The sequence below is a fragment of the Heloderma suspectum genome, chromosome 1, assembly GCF_057233095.1.
Source record: "Heloderma suspectum isolate Gila_16-S chromosome 1, 16-S_ref, whole genome shotgun sequence".
Classification (NCBI taxonomy): domain Eukaryota; kingdom Metazoa; phylum Chordata; class Lepidosauria; order Squamata; family Helodermatidae; genus Heloderma; species Heloderma suspectum.
Window position 1 is genome coordinate 307,404,071 of NC_139458.1, and position 17,659 is coordinate 307,421,729.

At 45.1% G+C, this 17,659-nt stretch overlaps 1 protein-coding gene across 2 annotated transcripts in view; it reads left to right on the top strand.

The window, feature by feature from the left end:
* Positions 1 to 17,659, top strand: part of ANKRD6 (ankyrin repeat domain 6) — a 122,767-nt gene that overhangs the window by 81,671 nt on the left and 23,437 nt on the right. The window contains exons 3-4 of one of the 2 annotated variants that reach the window (XM_084827093.1): positions 5,114 to 5,212; positions 11,543 to 11,791. In XM_084827093.1, the coding sequence (XP_084683219.1) occupies positions 5,114 to 5,212; positions 11,543 to 11,791 (348 nt within the window). The remainder of the gene's footprint in view (positions 1 to 5,113; positions 5,213 to 11,542; positions 11,792 to 17,659) is intronic. The other variant, XM_084827092.1, reaches the window with a different exon arrangement.

Consider the following 17,659-nt stretch of genomic DNA (forward strand, 5'->3'; position numbering starts at 1 on the left):
TGTGTGTGTGGGGTGTGTGTGATGGTGGTGGTTACCTAATGGAGAAAAATGCCTATTTAAAAATGAAAAATCCAAGGTGTAAATATGGAACTTTGGTGTCTGTGCTACTTTACATACACGACATAACACCAAGTGAGCAAAATCCAGAACTCTTAAAGCATGCCTAGGATTTGTAAGAACTTAAACTTGCTTGGTTTTTAGACCTTTTGTTAGAATGAATCAAATTATCCCAGTGATGTGGGTTTTTCTTCATCTCTCTTTTATTTTTGCCTTGTTATGCCCAGCCCCTTCCCTCCCCTCCATCTGTCTTAACTCTTTTTCCTCTTTCTTGAGGTGTTCCTGTCAACTATACAAGATGTCTTCCTGGTCTCTTGGCTAATGCTAACGTATAAATCTTGTTCTAGGCCCTACAGGCAGACAACACTATGCTGTTTATCTACTTCCCCTTTTCTGACAACTTCACCTCCTCTATTAAAGATTGCTGGCTCTCTGCCATTCACCCACCCCCTTCCTGCTCTTGACCTCAGCTTCTGATAACGGAAGGCTCTGATGCCTAAAAGGAAAATAAGGTCACTTTTTGTGCTCAGTGAAGGAGGAGGGGTTATGCAAATGGTAGCAAATGGGCTCTTTCAGTGTGGCTTTGAGGCATGTCAAAAAGGTTAGTGTAGGGTGGTGGCTAAAGGACTAGGAAGTCCCCAGTTAACATCTGTGTCATCACCTGATTAGGAGGTCTTAGGCTAGCTATTACATCTCAGACTTGGCTTCCCATTTACAATAGGAGAATAATGCTGACCTACCTTACAAAGTTGTTGTAAAGATTGCTGAGACAATGGATGTGAAGTGCTGTGAACACTATGAAAGCACAATATAGACAGGGTGTGTGGGAATGTTATGCTCCACCAAATAATTTTTGACTTGAACTACAAGTCTCTCAGCAACCTCTTTGTAAGATGTTGGCTTTTTAAAAGTGCCTTTTTGTCACACACCTTCCTTCCCTAAATACTAACATTTTCAAAATTCAGAACATATCTGTAACTGCCCCCCCCCCATCATATAGGCAGTATTGCTTTCGTCATCAGTAAGAAATACCTATTTGTTATGCATCAGAATTCAGTACAATGGAATTGTGTTGTTTGGACTCATTGGACACTAAGCTGTGACTTGGAAATAAATCCATGATAACCAGCCACATGCTGCTTTGTTTCTCAATGTCAGTGCTGATAGCCCTGATGATGTAAGGCTCCCACAACCCCAGGTGGGACCACTATTTGGGAATAACTTTTTTTTTTTTAGCTAGTTAGGCGAAGCATTAGGAATACAAATGATCAGAACTTAAATTAAACAGTGGAAGCTGTCCATAGTGAAGCTGGTGAAGTTCTATCAAGCAGGTTATTTTCTACAGGTATTCCCTTCCATTTTATATGCTGATCCTTAAGGCAGAGCGGTACTGCTACTAGTGCATCCACAGGTAGCGGATAGCGCAGTGGTCTCCAGGGGGAGGTGATGTGCAAAATAAATAGGAAGGCCTGTTGAATGAGCAGTCATGTTCCTGCAGCAGCAGCAGCGCAAGGCTAAGCATATTGGTTGGCACCGCTCCCCTCATGAGAAATCAACTTACCTACCCTGTTGGCGCTCTGACACAGCGAGTACAAGTTTTCCTAAATAAACCTGCTGTACTCACTGCCTGTGGGTAAATCTTGGGGAAGGTCGCTGAGGGAGCTCATGCTAACAGGAAAATGGATTGGGTTCTATCAGGCATGAGGTGGACAGTCCACAAAGGCCCCAAGCAACTCCACCCCAGTTAAACTACTGGTTTGCCCTGTATTTATTTATTTAATTTCCACCCCACCTTTCTGCCAGACAAATGGCACTTGAGCCAGCTAACAAGATCCAAATTAAAAACAAAAATCCTAATTAAAACATAGCATAAAACCAATAAGTTAAAAACACAGTAAAAGAAACTCAACAATAAAAGAAAGAACTGGTACCAGCTATATTTAAACCCCTTTTTGCAACAGAGCAGCTTATATGCCAAATGCCTGCCTGAATAAAAACACTTCAGCTGGTTTCCTATGATAGATCATCAACATGTGAAGAAATGAGTCACCCTGATGTATTAATTAGAATTAACAATTGCAGACAGTCGGAAAACACAGGCCTAAACTTGTTTGAATTCATATTTATAATCTATATTTTATATCCAAGAATCACTTATCAATAAAGGTGTGTGTGTGTGTCTTAATGTTGCCTAGAGACATGTTGAACCTTCTTACTATTCAGTTACCTGAAAGTAATTTGAAGTCCTGGATTTCCTCCAAGGATGAATAAAAGGAAATGTACTCATCATGTTTGGGCCAGCTGTTACTTTAATAAGAGTCTTTGGAAAGACTCTTTGGATCATATCAGACTTATATAAGTGGTAGCTTATGCAGTGTATAATCAAAGCTATAGTTTTCTATTTTTAGGGTTTAACATTTATTAGAAACTTCATACATCGTCTAGTGCTGGTAGTTTTTAGTAAAGAAAAAGAGGAAAAGGCGATGCTGTAGAGACTATTGTAACTAATGTAAAAGAATTTGGATTATAATAAAAGTTCTGGGGAAATAAATCAACATCTACAGGACTGAAGTTATTAGAGTTTCTTCCCCAAATAATCTTGTTTTACTGATTAGGTGGAAGACAATTCCACAAAATTGTTGTTTTATTCATTTGTTTTAACCCCATTTTTGACAACAAAAGGAGCATAGTTGTGCTGCCTACGATCACTAGATTTTGGCAGATGAAAATCAAACCCTGGGACTGATTTGTTTGATAGCTTTTCTCACCAGGTATCTGAAAGCTGCCATTACAGTAACCATGGACAATAAAATACAGCAACGCAAACAGTAACTACAATTATGGTCCCTTTGCACTGCCAGCCTCTATGCCAGTATTGTGCCAGGTATAATGTCATTGCAATCCTAGGCAATCTGAGCAGTGAATGAGAAAGAAAAATAATTCCAATAGAAGCAAGAGAGAGCATAACACAAGCAGCCACTCCTAGAGTATCCCTAGCAACTCTGCCATCCTCCACCAATCATGATGTTACATATCAGTGATGCCCCCACAGTACCCATGCAGGGAAGTCACCAATCAACTGTGATGAGGGTGGGGACATCCTGAAGTTGTCACAAATCTCAGTCCATAGGGGCAGGACGGCTCCTGAGTTGGTGGAATCTTGGCTAATGTGGTTGTGGAGACAAAAGGGGAGACAATGGGTGAATGGATGTTTTTTCTTGTCTTACCTTTTTTGCTGACGTAACACTACATCATTATTGGAGAACTGATCCATCCTTTAGGGAGCATAGGAACTCAGGTAAGCTCTGCTCCTCCCCCTCATAGCGATGTACGGATTTTGTTAAATCTGTTCTGTCCGTGTTTCATGGATGGTCAGGCGTTTCTCATTAATTGACCGAATCACAATGTTGTTCAACTTGTGCTAATTTGCATTAGTGCGAGTGTGCATTTGTGCTAATTTGCATGAAATGCATTGATGCATTTGCAAAAGTGTGAATTAGCGCTAATGCCAATTAGTGCAAATCCCCCCCCCCCCGGTGAAAAAACAGTCTGTGGAATCCATGTGATTCTTAAAAAGCCAGTCCGCTGTGAAATCCACAGGTCAGATTTATAGAAATCAGGACTCATTTGACCCTGTTACAGATTTTTCCGAGATCCCTACCCCCAATATGCCACCTGATTCCAACCAGTTTTTCTCCTTGTGTTGCCATGGTTCCACCCGACTAGGGATCTGGTGGTACATGTCACAGGCACAATGGTGGCACAATAGCTCTGTAAATTTGCAACTCCAGCATAGCTACTGCTAGTTCTTCTGTCAGCACAGCAGAATTCTGTAGTGATCCCTGCCTAGTGGGCATAAGTTGGAAGTAGGTTTGCGCTGTTAGTAGTCTGAATGTTTGCCTTTTGTAAAGGAAATGTGGAAAGAGTATTAGTAGATTAGAACAAATCTGCAATGACTTGTTCCCCATGGTTACCTTATTCTAACATATGAGCTTAATTCGTATACCTCTCATTAGGTTTAACCAGATTTAACTGTGTTTGAAAGCTGTTTCATCCTCTTTTTAACACCTCTGTTTCCTAATTACATTGGTGATGATTTAACTTTCTTATGCCCACAGCATGATACTATGGCAGGTCTTTTGTTAATTTTAAGGAGACTTGCACCTGGGTTCCCTGCAAGCCACACTGACAGGATGGCACTTCTCCAACAGAGAACTCAGGCCATTGCTTCTGTTTTCATGGTGGTTCTTCTGCCACATTGTGCAATTTCAATGTTTGCTGAGTTTTACTTTGTTACTGCAAACTTTAATTTTTTCATTTTGTTTTATTGTTGCAAAGAAAAAAGGGTGTTTACATTTGCAGGTTTTGAATAGTAATTCAGAGTTCAAGAGGAGGGCCCGCAGCTCAATGGTGGAGTACCTGCTTTGCATGCAGAAGGCCCCAGGTTCATTCCTTGGCATCTCCAGGTAGGGCAGAAAATTTCCCTGCCTCAAACCCTGGAGAGCTGCTGCCAGTCAGTGTCAAGAGTACTAGGCTAGATGGGCCAATGGTCTGACTCAGTATATGGCAGCCTCCTATGATCCTAAGTTGCATTGGATTTCAGATAGATAGTGAAAGGTTTTATAGGAAACCTCCTAGTTGAATGTCTATCCCTAATTAAAACATATCCACCTTCCACATATTCCAGCCTGAGTCTTGAGATCCTCTTCAGAGTCCCTGCTCTGGGTGCTCCTGCCACATGAAGTGAGACAGGTGGCTACCAGGGAGAGTGCTTTTTTTGGTGGTGGCACTTGGGTTATGGGGTGCCCTCCTCAGAGAGGCTTGCCTGGTCATTTCAGGTGCCCAGAGAAGACTTTAATTCTCCCAGGCCTTTTAAAATCTGTGAGCTTAATTTTTAATCCACTGCTTATTTGTCATGTCACAGTTATGCTGTGAAACTGGCTGGGTTTATTTCTCTCTCTGTTGACAATGTTATGCTGCAGTTTGTCATTCATGTGCTGTGTACCGGCAACTGGCTTTAAAGCTTTTTCAGCAGTTGCTACCTTCTGCTTTACAGCATGGGAGGACACCTCTCCATCTTGCGGCTTACAAGGGTCATCTCCGGGTTGTCCAGATTTTGCTCAAAGCAAGCTGTGATGTGGATCTTCAGGATGATGTGAGTAGATGCAACCAAGGAAAGCCCCTAATAGTCCAAAGAACACAGCAACAAGTTCTCTCCTTTAGAGACAGCTTTTGTTTAGAACAGATGTTTGCTTTGTTTTACTAGTTTTAAAGCCATATAGGTTGGCATTGAAGGGGGAAAAGACAGGGGCGTTACAAATGAGTGCCTTGGGGCTTATTTTCAAAACCTTCAAGGAATGTTTTTGATATCTTTTTAAAAAATGTCTATAAGCAGAGATAAAGGAACGGTGCCTTTAAGTGAAATAAGAGTTATACAGTGTTGGGAACATTTTAAAAAATGGTATCTTGTCCTTCTTCAAGGAGCTCAGAGATAGGGTGGTGCTGAATGTTCACATGTGCAAACATTTGGTGCGAAATTTGGGCTTTGGGAAAGCCAAAATGCCTGCCCACCCCAAACCCAGCTCACGTTTTTCACTGCTGTTCTTTTGAGTTCTGCTTCTCTTGGAGCTGGCAACTCCACCACCAGCCCCCATCACATTCACACCATTCAGAAGTGTGAAATCCATGGCAAGAATGTTTGCATTTATAATGCCAGGGGCATTTCTAAGTGCTTTGTCGCACAGAAACCTAGTGTGAATTTTACACTATTTCTGGATTGCTCTTTGCCATTCGTGGGGTTGATATATTGTAGTCAGCCTTAAAAAGAAGGAGAGGAAGCACTGAATGATAGCCCTGAGTTATTTTTATAGTGTACTGGCAAAATTTGATTGTCATTAAAATCTGTGCAACATGAATACAGTTGCTGAGCTCAGAGTAAAAGTTTGCTAGCTGGTGGAAAAGATTCAAGTGATTTTAACTTGAAAGCCATCTAATATGAAAGTTCATTTGGGGCGCAATCCTATGGCCACTAGTCAGCGTCTAGACCATAGGATAGGTTGGTTTCTGGGAACTAACCTCGGAGGCCGTGCTCTGAGGTCGGTTGCCTGAGAACCAACCTCCACCCCCCCCTGCACTGCCTCGTAGGCAGCACGGATTGGCTCCGTGCTCGGAAGAGGAGCGCAGAGTAGCAAAAATGGGGTGTTCCTGAGGACGTGCCAGGGTGGGGAAGTTGGAAATGCTGGTACAACACATCCTATATGTCATCCAGATGCCGCTTCCCGCCCTCCGAGGACCCATGAAATCGGAAGCCAGGCGGGGGAAGCGAGGAGGAGATCTGCTCCTCACCACTCTTCCCATCCTGCACTGGATAGGCAGTCGCCCCTGGGCTCGGTGGCGACCGTCGACCCAGATAGGATTGCTCCCTTGATGAAGTAATCGCATTTTCTTTTCCTGTAGCTTTCTCCCAAGACTTTCTTCACTGCCTTAGATGAAGTATAGTTGTCAAAAATAGTCAGCTTCTTTTTGATAAGGTCCCTGTGGATTTTTGTTAAATTTACATCTCACCTAAGATTTTTGTATACCCCTTTATTGCATTTTAAATCCCACTTTTATTTATTTATTTATTTATTTATTTATTAAATTTATTAATCGCCCATCTGACTGGTCACCCAGCCACTCTGGGCGATGTACAACTCACCATAAACAATTTAAAACAATAAAATTTTACCATAAATTTTTTTTTAAAAAAATACCCTAACCCACCCCAAATGCCTGCCTGAACAACCACGTTTTTAATGCACGACGGAAGCTCATTAAAGAGGGGGCATGACGGAGTTCCCTAGGGAGGGAGTTCCACAGAGTGGGGGCCACCACAGAGAAGGCCCTCTCCCTCGTCCCCACCAGTCTAGCTGTCCTGGCTGATGGGACAGAGAGAAGGCCATCCGAGGCTGATCTTGTTAAGCGGCCTGTCTGGTGTTGCTGGAGGCGCTCCTTAAGATAGGCTGGGCCGGAACCATATAGGGTTTTAAAGGTCAAAACCAACACCTTGAATTTGGCCCGGAAAACAACTGGTAACCAGTGCAACTCCTTCAGCACTGGAGTGATGTGATCTCGCCGGCGGCTGCCTTTAATCAGGCGAGCCGCCGCGTTCTGTACCAGCTGCAGTTTCCGAACCGTCTTCAAGGGTAACCCCACGTAGAGCGCATTACAGTAGTCTAAACGAGAGGAGACCAGGGCATGTACTACCGATGGGAGCAGATGGTTGGGAAGGTAGGGGCGCAGCCGCCGTATCAGATGGAGTTGATACAGCGCTGTCCGGCTCACAGCTGACACCTGAGCCTCCATGGACAGCTGGGAGTCCAAAATGACCCCCAGGCTGCGGACCTGGTCTTTCAAGGGTAGCTGTACCCCATTCAACACCAGGTCAACATCCCCCAGCCTCCTCTTGTCTCCCACCAAAAGTACCTCGGTCTTGTCAGGGTTGAGCTTCAGCTTATTCCTCCCCATCCAGCCACTCACCGTCTCCAGACATTTGGACAGGGATTCTACGGCCAACCTTGGTGAAGATTTGAATGAGAGGTAGAGCTGAGTGTCATCCGCATATTGATGACACTGCACCCCAAACCTCCTGATGATAGCCCCCAGTGGCTTCACATAGATGTTAAATAGCATCGGGGAGAGGATGGAACCCTGTGGCACCCCACAAGTAAGTGGCCACGGGTCCGAAACCTCCTCTCCCAGTGCTACCCTCTGGTACCTGCCAGAGAGGAAGGACCGGAACCACCGCAATACAGTGTTTCCAATGCCCAACCCCTCCAGGCGGTCCAGGAGGATACCGTGGTCAACGGTATCAAAAGCCGCTGAGAGGTCGAGGAGAACAAGGAAGGAGCATTCACCCCTATCCAGAGCCCTCCTCATATCATCCACCAAGGCGACCAAGGCCGTTTCTGTCCCATGCCCAGGCCTGAAGCCCGACTGAAATGGGTCTAGATAATCAGTTTCTTCCAAGTGTGCCTTCAACTGCACCGCCACCACCCGCTCAATCACCTTGCCCAAAAATGGCAGATTTGAGACTGGGCGAAAGTTGTTCAGAACTTGAGGATCCAAGGAGGGCTTCTTTAAGAGCGGTCTTATCACTGCCTCCTTGAGGGCTGGTGGCATCACTCCCTCCTCAAGGGAGGCATTCACCACCGCCTTGATCCCCTCACCCAGTCTCTCTCTGCAGCTCATAATGAGCCAAGATGGGCAAGGATCAAGTAAGCAGGTGGTTGGCCTTACAGATGAAAGCACCTTGTCCACTTCATCAGGAGGAAGAAGCTGGAACCGATCCCACAAAACCGGTTTGCCACAGGCCGCCTCTTGCTCACTAACTGTATCCACAGTGTGCAGAGTAACACACCTAATCTGATCAATTTTATCTGCAAAGTGCCTTGCCAAAGCCTCACAGGAGGCCTTAGAATGCTCCAGTGGTTCCGGAGCCACAGGACCGACCAGGCTCCGGACCACTTGGAACAGCCTCCTGGGGCAGCACTCTGCAGACGCGATGGAGGCAGCATAATATTCCTTTTTTGCTGCCTTCACCGCCACGTGATAGGCTGAAGATATAGCTCTAGCCCGTGTCTGATCGTCTTTGGAGCGAGACTTCCGCCACCGGCGCTCTAGCCATCTCACCTCCTTTTTCAGAGCTCGTAACCGCGGATTGAACCATGGTGCAGTCCGAGCCCTGTTCAGGGGGAGAGGGCGTTTCGGAGCCACCCGAACTAATGCCCCAGTGATTGCGGCATTCCAGCCACCCACCAGGGTCTCAACCGAGTGGCCGTTGGCATGCCCCAGAGAATCCCCAAGCGCGTTCAGGAATCCATTTGGATCCATAAGACGCCTGGGGCGGACCATTTTAATGGGTCCTCCACCCCTGCGGAGGGGTTGTGGAACTGAGAAGTCCAACGTCACCAGATAGTGATCTGACCATGACAAGGGGGTGGTGGATATACCCCCGACTTCCAGATCACTCCCCGCTTCTCCAGAAACAAACACAAGGTCTAGTGCATGACCGGCTACATGGGTGGGCCCAGTTAGAATATGGTGCAGCTCCCAGGAGGCCATGGTCTCCATGAAGTCCCGAGGTGCTCCTGTGAGGATGGCCTCCGAATGTACGTTGAAGTCCCCCAACACCAGTAAGTTAAGGGACTGTACACGCACATCAGAGACCACCTCAAGCACCTCGGCCAGGGAGTCAGTCGTGCAGCGGGGTGGACGGTACACGAGCAGAATCCCCAGACTGCCCTTCGGGCCCAACCTCCAGTACATGCACTCAACAACCTTGGTCTCCCGGAGAGGGGGTCTGGTGAAGACCAAGGACTCTCGGTAGATAACAGCCACTCCCCCTCCCCGATCCCCAGCCCTCGGCTGCTGTGCATACGAAAATCCAGCTGGACACATGGCTGCAAGGGTTGGAGCAGCAGCCTCGGCCAGCCAGGTCTCCGTAATACATGCCAGGTCTGCACCCTCATCCAGGATCATGTCATGGATGAGGGAGGTTTTCTGGGTAACAGACCTGGCATTGCAGAGCAGCAAACGAAGGCCAGAAGATGGGGTCACGCCTCCCCCAGCCATCCTTTGGCTCTGGACAGGCCCGGAGCAGGGGACAGATAATACACATCTCTCCCTTGTTCCCCTTAGCTGGCATGGCCTGCCCCTAGCGCTCCGCCAGCGCCTGCCGCCCAGCCTCGGTATGTTCTGGCCCCCAACACTCTCCCCACTGCCTCCATCAGGTGGACACATGCCCCCTCGCTCCCGCCTATCAGGCAGGCTACCCACCCCTAAAAACACAACAAAATCCCCCCCAACAAAATAAAACAAACAAAACAATTAAAATCCCCTTAAAAATGCCAGGCAGGAGTCCACAGGGAAGGCCTGGTGGTGGTGGTGGTAGCGGCGACGGCGGCAGCAGGCCCAGCGGCTGCAAGCACGCCTCTTCCCCGGTGGTGGTGGTGGCTTCTCCTGCAGGCCCTGGCTCTCCCAGGCCACCTCAACCAGCCAGCTTATGTAGCCCCTCCAGGGAGGGGCAGGTGGAGCAGCACAGCTGGCTTGGTACCTGGGGGCCTGGTCCTGCAGGGACTGGCGGTCTGCCAGGCAGAAGTCCACAAGGAAGGCCTGGTGGTGGTGGCAGCGGCGGCGGCAGCAGGCCCAGCGGCGGCAGCAGCAGGCCCAGCGGCGGCAAGCACGCCTCTTCCCCGGTGGTGGTGGTGGTGGCTTCTCCTGCAGGCCCTGGCTCTCCCAGGCCACCTCAGCCAGCCAGCTTATGTAGCCCCTCCAGGGAGGGGCAGGTGGAGCAGCACAGCTGGCTCGGTACCTGGGGGCCTGGTCCTGCAGGGACTGGCGGTCTGCCAGGCAGAAGTCCACAAGGAAGGCCTGGTGGTGGTGGCAGTGGTGGTGGCAGCAGGCCCAGCGGCGGCAGCAGCAGGCCCAGCGGCGGCAAGCACGCCTCTTCCCCGGTGGTGGTGGTGGTGGTGGCTTCTCCTGCAGGCCCTGGCTTTTCCTCCGGGGAGCTCAAGGCGGTGTACACAATCCAAGAAAATAGAAGGAGGTGAGCATCCAAAGTAAATCACAAAGAAGAGAAACAGGTTCTCAGGATACAAAAAATAGATAAAGTTATTGTAGGAAGCCCAATGCATTTCGGCCTTTTTCTTATTTTTAGGCCTTCTTCAAGCGGTTGCTAGAGAAAATGTCTGCAGAATTTTTTCAGCAAAAGATTGTCTCCTGTGTCAATCTACAGTCACCAGGAGACTGACACAGGAGACAATCTTTTGCTGAAAAAAATCTGCAGACTTTTTTCTCTAGCAACCCCCTGAAGAAGGCCTAAAAATAAGAAAAAGGCCAAAATGTGTTGGGCTTCCTACAATAATTCTTTTTTTTTTTTTTTTTTGCATCTTGAGAACCTGTTTCTCTTCTTTGTGGTATACATAACCCCCCTCCCCAAGTTTATCCTCACAACAATCCTGTGAGGTGGATTAGACTGAGAGGGAGTAACTGGCCTGAGATTGCTCAGTGAGGTTCATGGCTGAGTGAATATTTGAACCTGGATTTTCCCAGCCTTAGTCCAGCTCTCTAACCACTACTCCACATTGGCTTTTTACGACAGAAGGAACTTACTTTCAAGTAAATGTTCTTAGGAAGCAGTTTTGTAGCCTCTTGGATTACTAATCTTCCCAACTTTCAAAACACTGCCCTTTGTCCTGCTGTTTAACAGTGAGCTGTGAAAGTCAGTAACTTTTTTATTTTTATATCCTATAGTAAATAGATAATTGCCCAATTAACTTTTCATCTGCCAAATGTTGCATAGCATAAAGAAACTCTAAAATGTTGTGGAGTATTTAAAATGCTGACTTCGTGTTCTACAGATGTTGATCGTTAAGATATTGTAAAAGATCTTAGTAGTTGAAGAATGACCTCCAGTGGCCTTGAATGGGATTATTATGAATTTCTGCCTGTGGAGACCAGCTCTCTAGAGTATGAAACCCCAAGAAGTAACTCTTTCCTTCTCCCTGCTAATCCTGCAAGCCCTTATTGGAATCCTGATGCCATCTCTGATTGGTCAATGAGTGTTCACACAGCACATACCTCAGAAATAGTGAAGGGGAAAGTGGCCCTGGTAAAAGAAGTCAAGGAAGAAAAAGATAAGAAAAAACAGAGGAGAAAGGCTAGAAAAGATCCTAGAAGATTGCAAAGAGAGGAGGTTAGCACTCTTAACTTCAGCTTCTCTCTGACACAGTTGCATGTAGCATTGGGATTGGCCCACTGGCATGTCAGAGCTACTTCAAAAGTGCATGGTTGCATGTCTGGCTTTCATATCATGTTTTGCCAAAAGGTTCTCAACCCACATACTTTCCCTATAAGAGTCCCACTAAATGTTCATATCTACATGAAACACTTCCCAGGAATTGTTTGCACAGTCAAGATCCAAGGAGGCTGTCACAGTTTATACAGACTAATCGAATACAGAAACAAGGGTCTTTTTTGCTACAAATGTTTTATTGATTGTCTTGGGTCATTTATATGTCACTCTGTTGCTTTATGGAACTTTTAAGTCCACCCGCCAGAGGTAATAAGCCTGCAATTATTTACATATTTGTTTTGGGATTAAAGAGAGATGAACCAAGAGCTCGTGATCTTGCCAGACTTAGTATACTCTTTGAATTTATAAGCAAATCAGAGGTTGAATTGGGTTTTGGAGCTAATGAGCTTTTCTGCACAAGGCTGGTAATCCGCGGTATCTACTTTTGGTTTCGTCGCAGAATTGAGATCCGGGCACTACATGAAGAGCATTTCCTTTCCACATTTTCTGCTACATAACTTCTTAGTGGCACTGTGCTGTAATGGAATAGCACAATTACACAAGTGGAAAAAGCATTTTCTTTCACTTTCTAAATAATACTCCATTTTCCCAGCTCTAAGAAAGCTCACCAAAAGTGCTGTTTGAAAACAGAGGCAAAACTGGAAGGTCACGACGTCATCTAAAGACCCCATAAACAACTGTATGTAGTTAATGGAGAGCGCACAGTAAAAGGCTCATGCAGAAAAGCTCGTTATCTCGGGATAACTTGTCACATAAGCTAGCCTTCCTCAATCTCATGCCCTCCAGATGTGTTGACCTACAACTTCCATCATCCCCAACCAGCATGGCCATGGTCTAACATCTGGAGTGCACCAGGTTGGGCAAAGCTGACATAAACACATGGATGTTTAGCATCAAAGATCCTGAATGGATATAAAAGGCTGACAAATACACAGTTCTTTCATAAGCAGAGTTGCTAGACAGACTGCATATGACACAGGTCCTCAATATATCAATTAACCATTGAATTATCTATTAAGCACAGCTGTGAAGCTCACTAGTACCCAAATTTCCAATAGAATTGCCTTATCCTCAATGGTCAGTGATGTGGGGAGAAGAAAATTCCTTCCTTGACCCAGCAGTGTTATTGACCTGTGACCTTGCAACTCCTCAGCAAACAGTTCCTACTTGAAAATAAAGGAGAGTAGGCGAGTACAACACTTTTTGCTAGCTAATAGAATGCTGTGCCTCAGAGGTGGCTCTTATTGGGCAGTTTTGGCTAAATGGGCATTACCAGTTTTAGGGTGTGGGGGTCAGAGTAAGTGATCGTGCAATCCCCTCTTCTCCTTCTCTCCACCCTTACTCCCCAGAAGCACATGATACAGGCAGGACTAAGGGAGGGAATAGATCTCTAATCCTTTCCCATAATGCTTTAAGAACTCCCTTGCACTCTTTTGGGGCTAGAGAGAAATTCTCTATGGATATATACTGGTGCAACCAACACACCCACCCACACACACCACTGTGATAGCCAAGGCAAGCTGGCCTAGATAGCTATTTTGTCATGTTTTCTGCCTTGATATGGGCTGGATTTCAATTAGTCTCTGTTATTATGGCACTGGAAATGCAACTTTCTGCTTTGTGACTTGAGATTCCTCTTAATTGGAGGGAAATGTTTCCCAGAGCAGATGTTGTCTTTCTCAAATGCCAGCATGTTTAATACGTCCTTTAATGAACTACATTAGTTTTTCTTGTTGCTGTCACTCTGTTCTAATTAAAATAATTGTTACAACAAAAATCTATCAAGCGGGCGAGCAAGTGGGTCTTTTGTTTTGAAATAATCATTAGTCTAATCCATTCTTTCTGCAACAGCTGGCTCCTGAGCACCACCATTTAGAAGGCTTTGGATTTGAACTGCAGGAAATTATTGTAGTTCTTTTTGGGCCCATATATCTAAATGAAAAATGTGGTTTGCTGTTGCACTCTCTTATCATTTGCAGTTATAAGAGCACTGCATTTTGCTCCTGCAAATTGTCAGATATTCTGCTACTTAAATGCAAGGTTGTGTCATCAGATCATACATATCATAGTATCCCAATCAATATAATTTTATTTCTTCATTATGAATATTAGTATGGCATCATGAGTTTACACATTGTAAATTCCCTCCTGGCATTTATGCCTGTGATCTGTGAAATACCATGTAGTCGAAAGCAAGATGATTTATTTCATCATTACCAAAGATTTGTAAAGTTTTCAATTAAAAAACACAGTTTTCAGTTGTGTTTTTTAATGCCTTTTTGTAGAAATTGTACATGAAAACTCTAACTCCCCCACCCCCAAATACGGATTTTTGTGCTGGCAACAATTGATTGTTTTCCAGTTTTCACTAGAATGAACAGGTCTTCTATATCACATATTTTCACAAATAGTCGAGCCTCCTTTTTATATCCTGTTATTTCTCACGATAGCAGAGGTATAGAACATCAGACCTGGGGGTCAAATTTGGCCCACCTGGGGTCCCAGTCCGGACCTCTAGGTTCCACAGATGGCCCCCCCCTTTTCCCTGACTCCCCCTCCTTTTCCCAACCACTCATTGTTGGTTAATTTCCTGGTGATTTTGTACAGTCCTCCCACTCCTGCAATTCTAAAAAGTTGAAATGCCTCCCCTAAGGCTTAGTAATTGGCAGTGAGAGCTTTATGGTACACTGTGCTTATGTTTTTGTATTTTGGCCCTGCCCACTACTGGAATGTGACCACTGAGAGCTCCTCTGGAGTAGAATTTGGCCCTCGAACTGAGAGATTTTCTGCACCCTTGTATTTTTTGAGCCTAGACTGACTAGTTAAGGTGTAATTTTAATAAACAACCAAGACAGAAGAATGCCATATCTTTATAATAGGTATCCCTAGGCCCTAGAGCAGTCTTCCCCAACCTGGTGCCCTTCAGATGTTTTGGACTTCAACTCCCGTCAGCCCCAGTCAGCATGGCCCATGGCCAGGAATGCTGGGAATTGTAGTCCAAACATCTGGAGGGCCCAACATCTTTTGGGGGGCTAAAACATCTGGAGATCCAAACAAGTTCCCCAGCATCTGAGTTGGGAAGGGTGATCTAAAGAGTGGAACCTGTTATAGAAACATGACATTCTTCTATCTTAGTTGCTTATTAAAATTAAAATGGCTGAGCTAGTCAGTGTTTGAGATCAGTAAGTTGGTCTTGTGTTTGGGATGTGCTGCTACTATATGGAGGGATCACCAGAACTGTGGTAGTAGTATGCATGCACAAGGTCCAAGGTTCTGCCCTTGGCATCTCCAGTTAAAATGACCAGGCGGCAGATGATGGGAGAGACCTTTGCTTGAGGCCACGGAGCTTCATGGCTAGTCAGAGTAGTTGCTGTGCATCATTGGTCTGACCTTCATCATATAAGTCAGCTTCCTATGCTAATTCAGCCTTTTCCCCTGTGGCATACCTTAACTACAGATCTCATCTATTCCTTGGTGAGCAGACCCCTTTCAGTCATTTATCAGGGGAGGATCCCCTTTGCTTTGTTTATCACAGCAGACACTAAGAGACAAGGGCCAGTCTGAATGGTTTGAATGGCTCTCTAGGCTGACACTGTATTTCTGTTGAAAAAGCTTCCCTTGTTTCATAATGAATATAAACAAAACTTCCATTAATAAAAAGTAAGACAAGAAAAGGTAGTACTCAAAAGGAGTACAAGAAGAGGTAAAACTCAAAAGGAGAACCTAAAAGCACAAACTTGGCAATCAGAAATAAAGTGTTAATATATAAAATGTTATAAACAAAGGTAAGAAACCTGAATGTGGTCATGTTGTTTATTTTTTAAAATGTGTATACAACCATGTTGGGGGTGGGGGAAGCACAATAGTAAAATATATGGCCATCTTGCAACTCAACCAATGCTCACCAACAGTGAGCCCATCTTATTTAATATTTACTTACTTTATTTTTAACCTGCCCTATCACCAGAGGGACCAGGGCAGGTAACATTTAAAATAACAAGAAAATAACACCTAAATTATAGAATATCTGAACATGCCACTGATAGAAGTCCATTTTCCTTGAAATGTTTGTCCAGATGAAATGGTTTCCCACTGAAGACGTTTATGTGTTTTCCCTCCCAACAGATTTGCAGTGGGTTAAATTGCAAACAGTCACGTGACTACTTTCCCCTGCATGATAAGCTCTGTGTGGAACCGCTCAGCTTACATTTAAGCTTGCTTATTTAGGGTGAAGACAGGCATATTTGCTAGGTATGGTGGACAGGGTTTGAACACACATTGATCCAGTTCGCATGTAATGACATCCCATGGGTTGTTTAATCCATGGACTGTCTGGAGTGAGTGTGCTGCCTCCTGCCCGCTTGCCACTTCTGCTTCATTTCCACTTTTGTAAACAACCCAGGAACACGTGATGTGTGAATCCAGAGCTCTGGGTTGTTGAGGGGGAAACAACCCAGAGTTTTAACCCAACAACAAACCATCGGGCCCAGGCCCTGTTCCTGGATTCATTGTGATATGCAAACCCAAAAGTCCAGGTGGCTTCCCTCTCAACAACCCAGAGTTCCAGGTTTGCATGTCACTTAGAAGAAAAGCAGAAATGAAGCGGAAGTGGTGAGCGGGCAGGAGTTTAACCAGTAGTTGGTCATGATGCAAACTAGGTCATTCTCTTCCTGAAAAACAAATGCATAGGAAATGTGCGTTCAAACCACTTTCACCATAACAACTGGTTTATACAGTCCTTTTTGCTCCCAACAAGCAATACGTTGTGCGGTGGAGTGTTGAGAATCATGATGTTTGAAGAGGATCCAGTGAATGATGGGCTCTGAAACTTTTGAGAGTGTTACAGTCCGCTGAAGCCTCTTTATCTTCAGATGAATTTAGGTTCTAATCCTGCCCATAGTTGTAAAGGTGTTAAGTTCCATTGAAACCAGTAGGACCTATTTATGTAGGATTGCTGCGCAATCTTTTTTTTTTTTTAAGTCTAAATATTTGCTTGGCCAGTCAAAATGCATCTTAACTGCATTGTTGATTGGCCTATCTAGATCCTAACAGATGTTGCAAACTTTATTTAAGTTAACTTGTAGAGAGCTTCTCTTGGCTGATTTTGCTACATCTGAACTGGATGATTGATGAACAGACAGAGCTACTTGAGTCATTCTTCGACACTGTGTCTGCAGATCTGGTGAGACATACAAATAAGTTGCTAGGTAGAGCTATGTTAGGAAAGACGTGGATAGGCCCATATTTGAGAGCTCTCTTTTTGTGTGTTTGTGTGTTTATTTATTTATTTATTTCATTTCTATACCGCCCAATAGCCGAAGCTCTCTGGGCGGTTCACAAAAATTAAATCCAAACAACACACAATAAAACAATTTAAAATATACAGAACATTAAAACCACAATATAACAATACAACCACAATAAAACCTAGCAGCAGTGCAAGAGTTTAAAATACAGATTTAAAACAGCAAAGATAAATTAGAAAGCTAAAATGCTAAAATGCCTGGGAAAATAAAAAGGTCTTCACCTGGCGCCGAAAGGAATACAATGTCAGGCGCCAGGCGAACCTCACTAGGGAGCTCATTCCAGAGCCGGGGTGCCACAGCAGAAAAAGCCCTCCTCCTAGTAGCCACCCGCCTCACTTCCTTTGGCAGGGGCTCACGGAAAAGGGCTGCTGATGATGATCTTAAGGTCCGGGCAGGCACATATGGGAGGAGGCGATCCTTCAGGTAACCTGGCCCCAAGCCG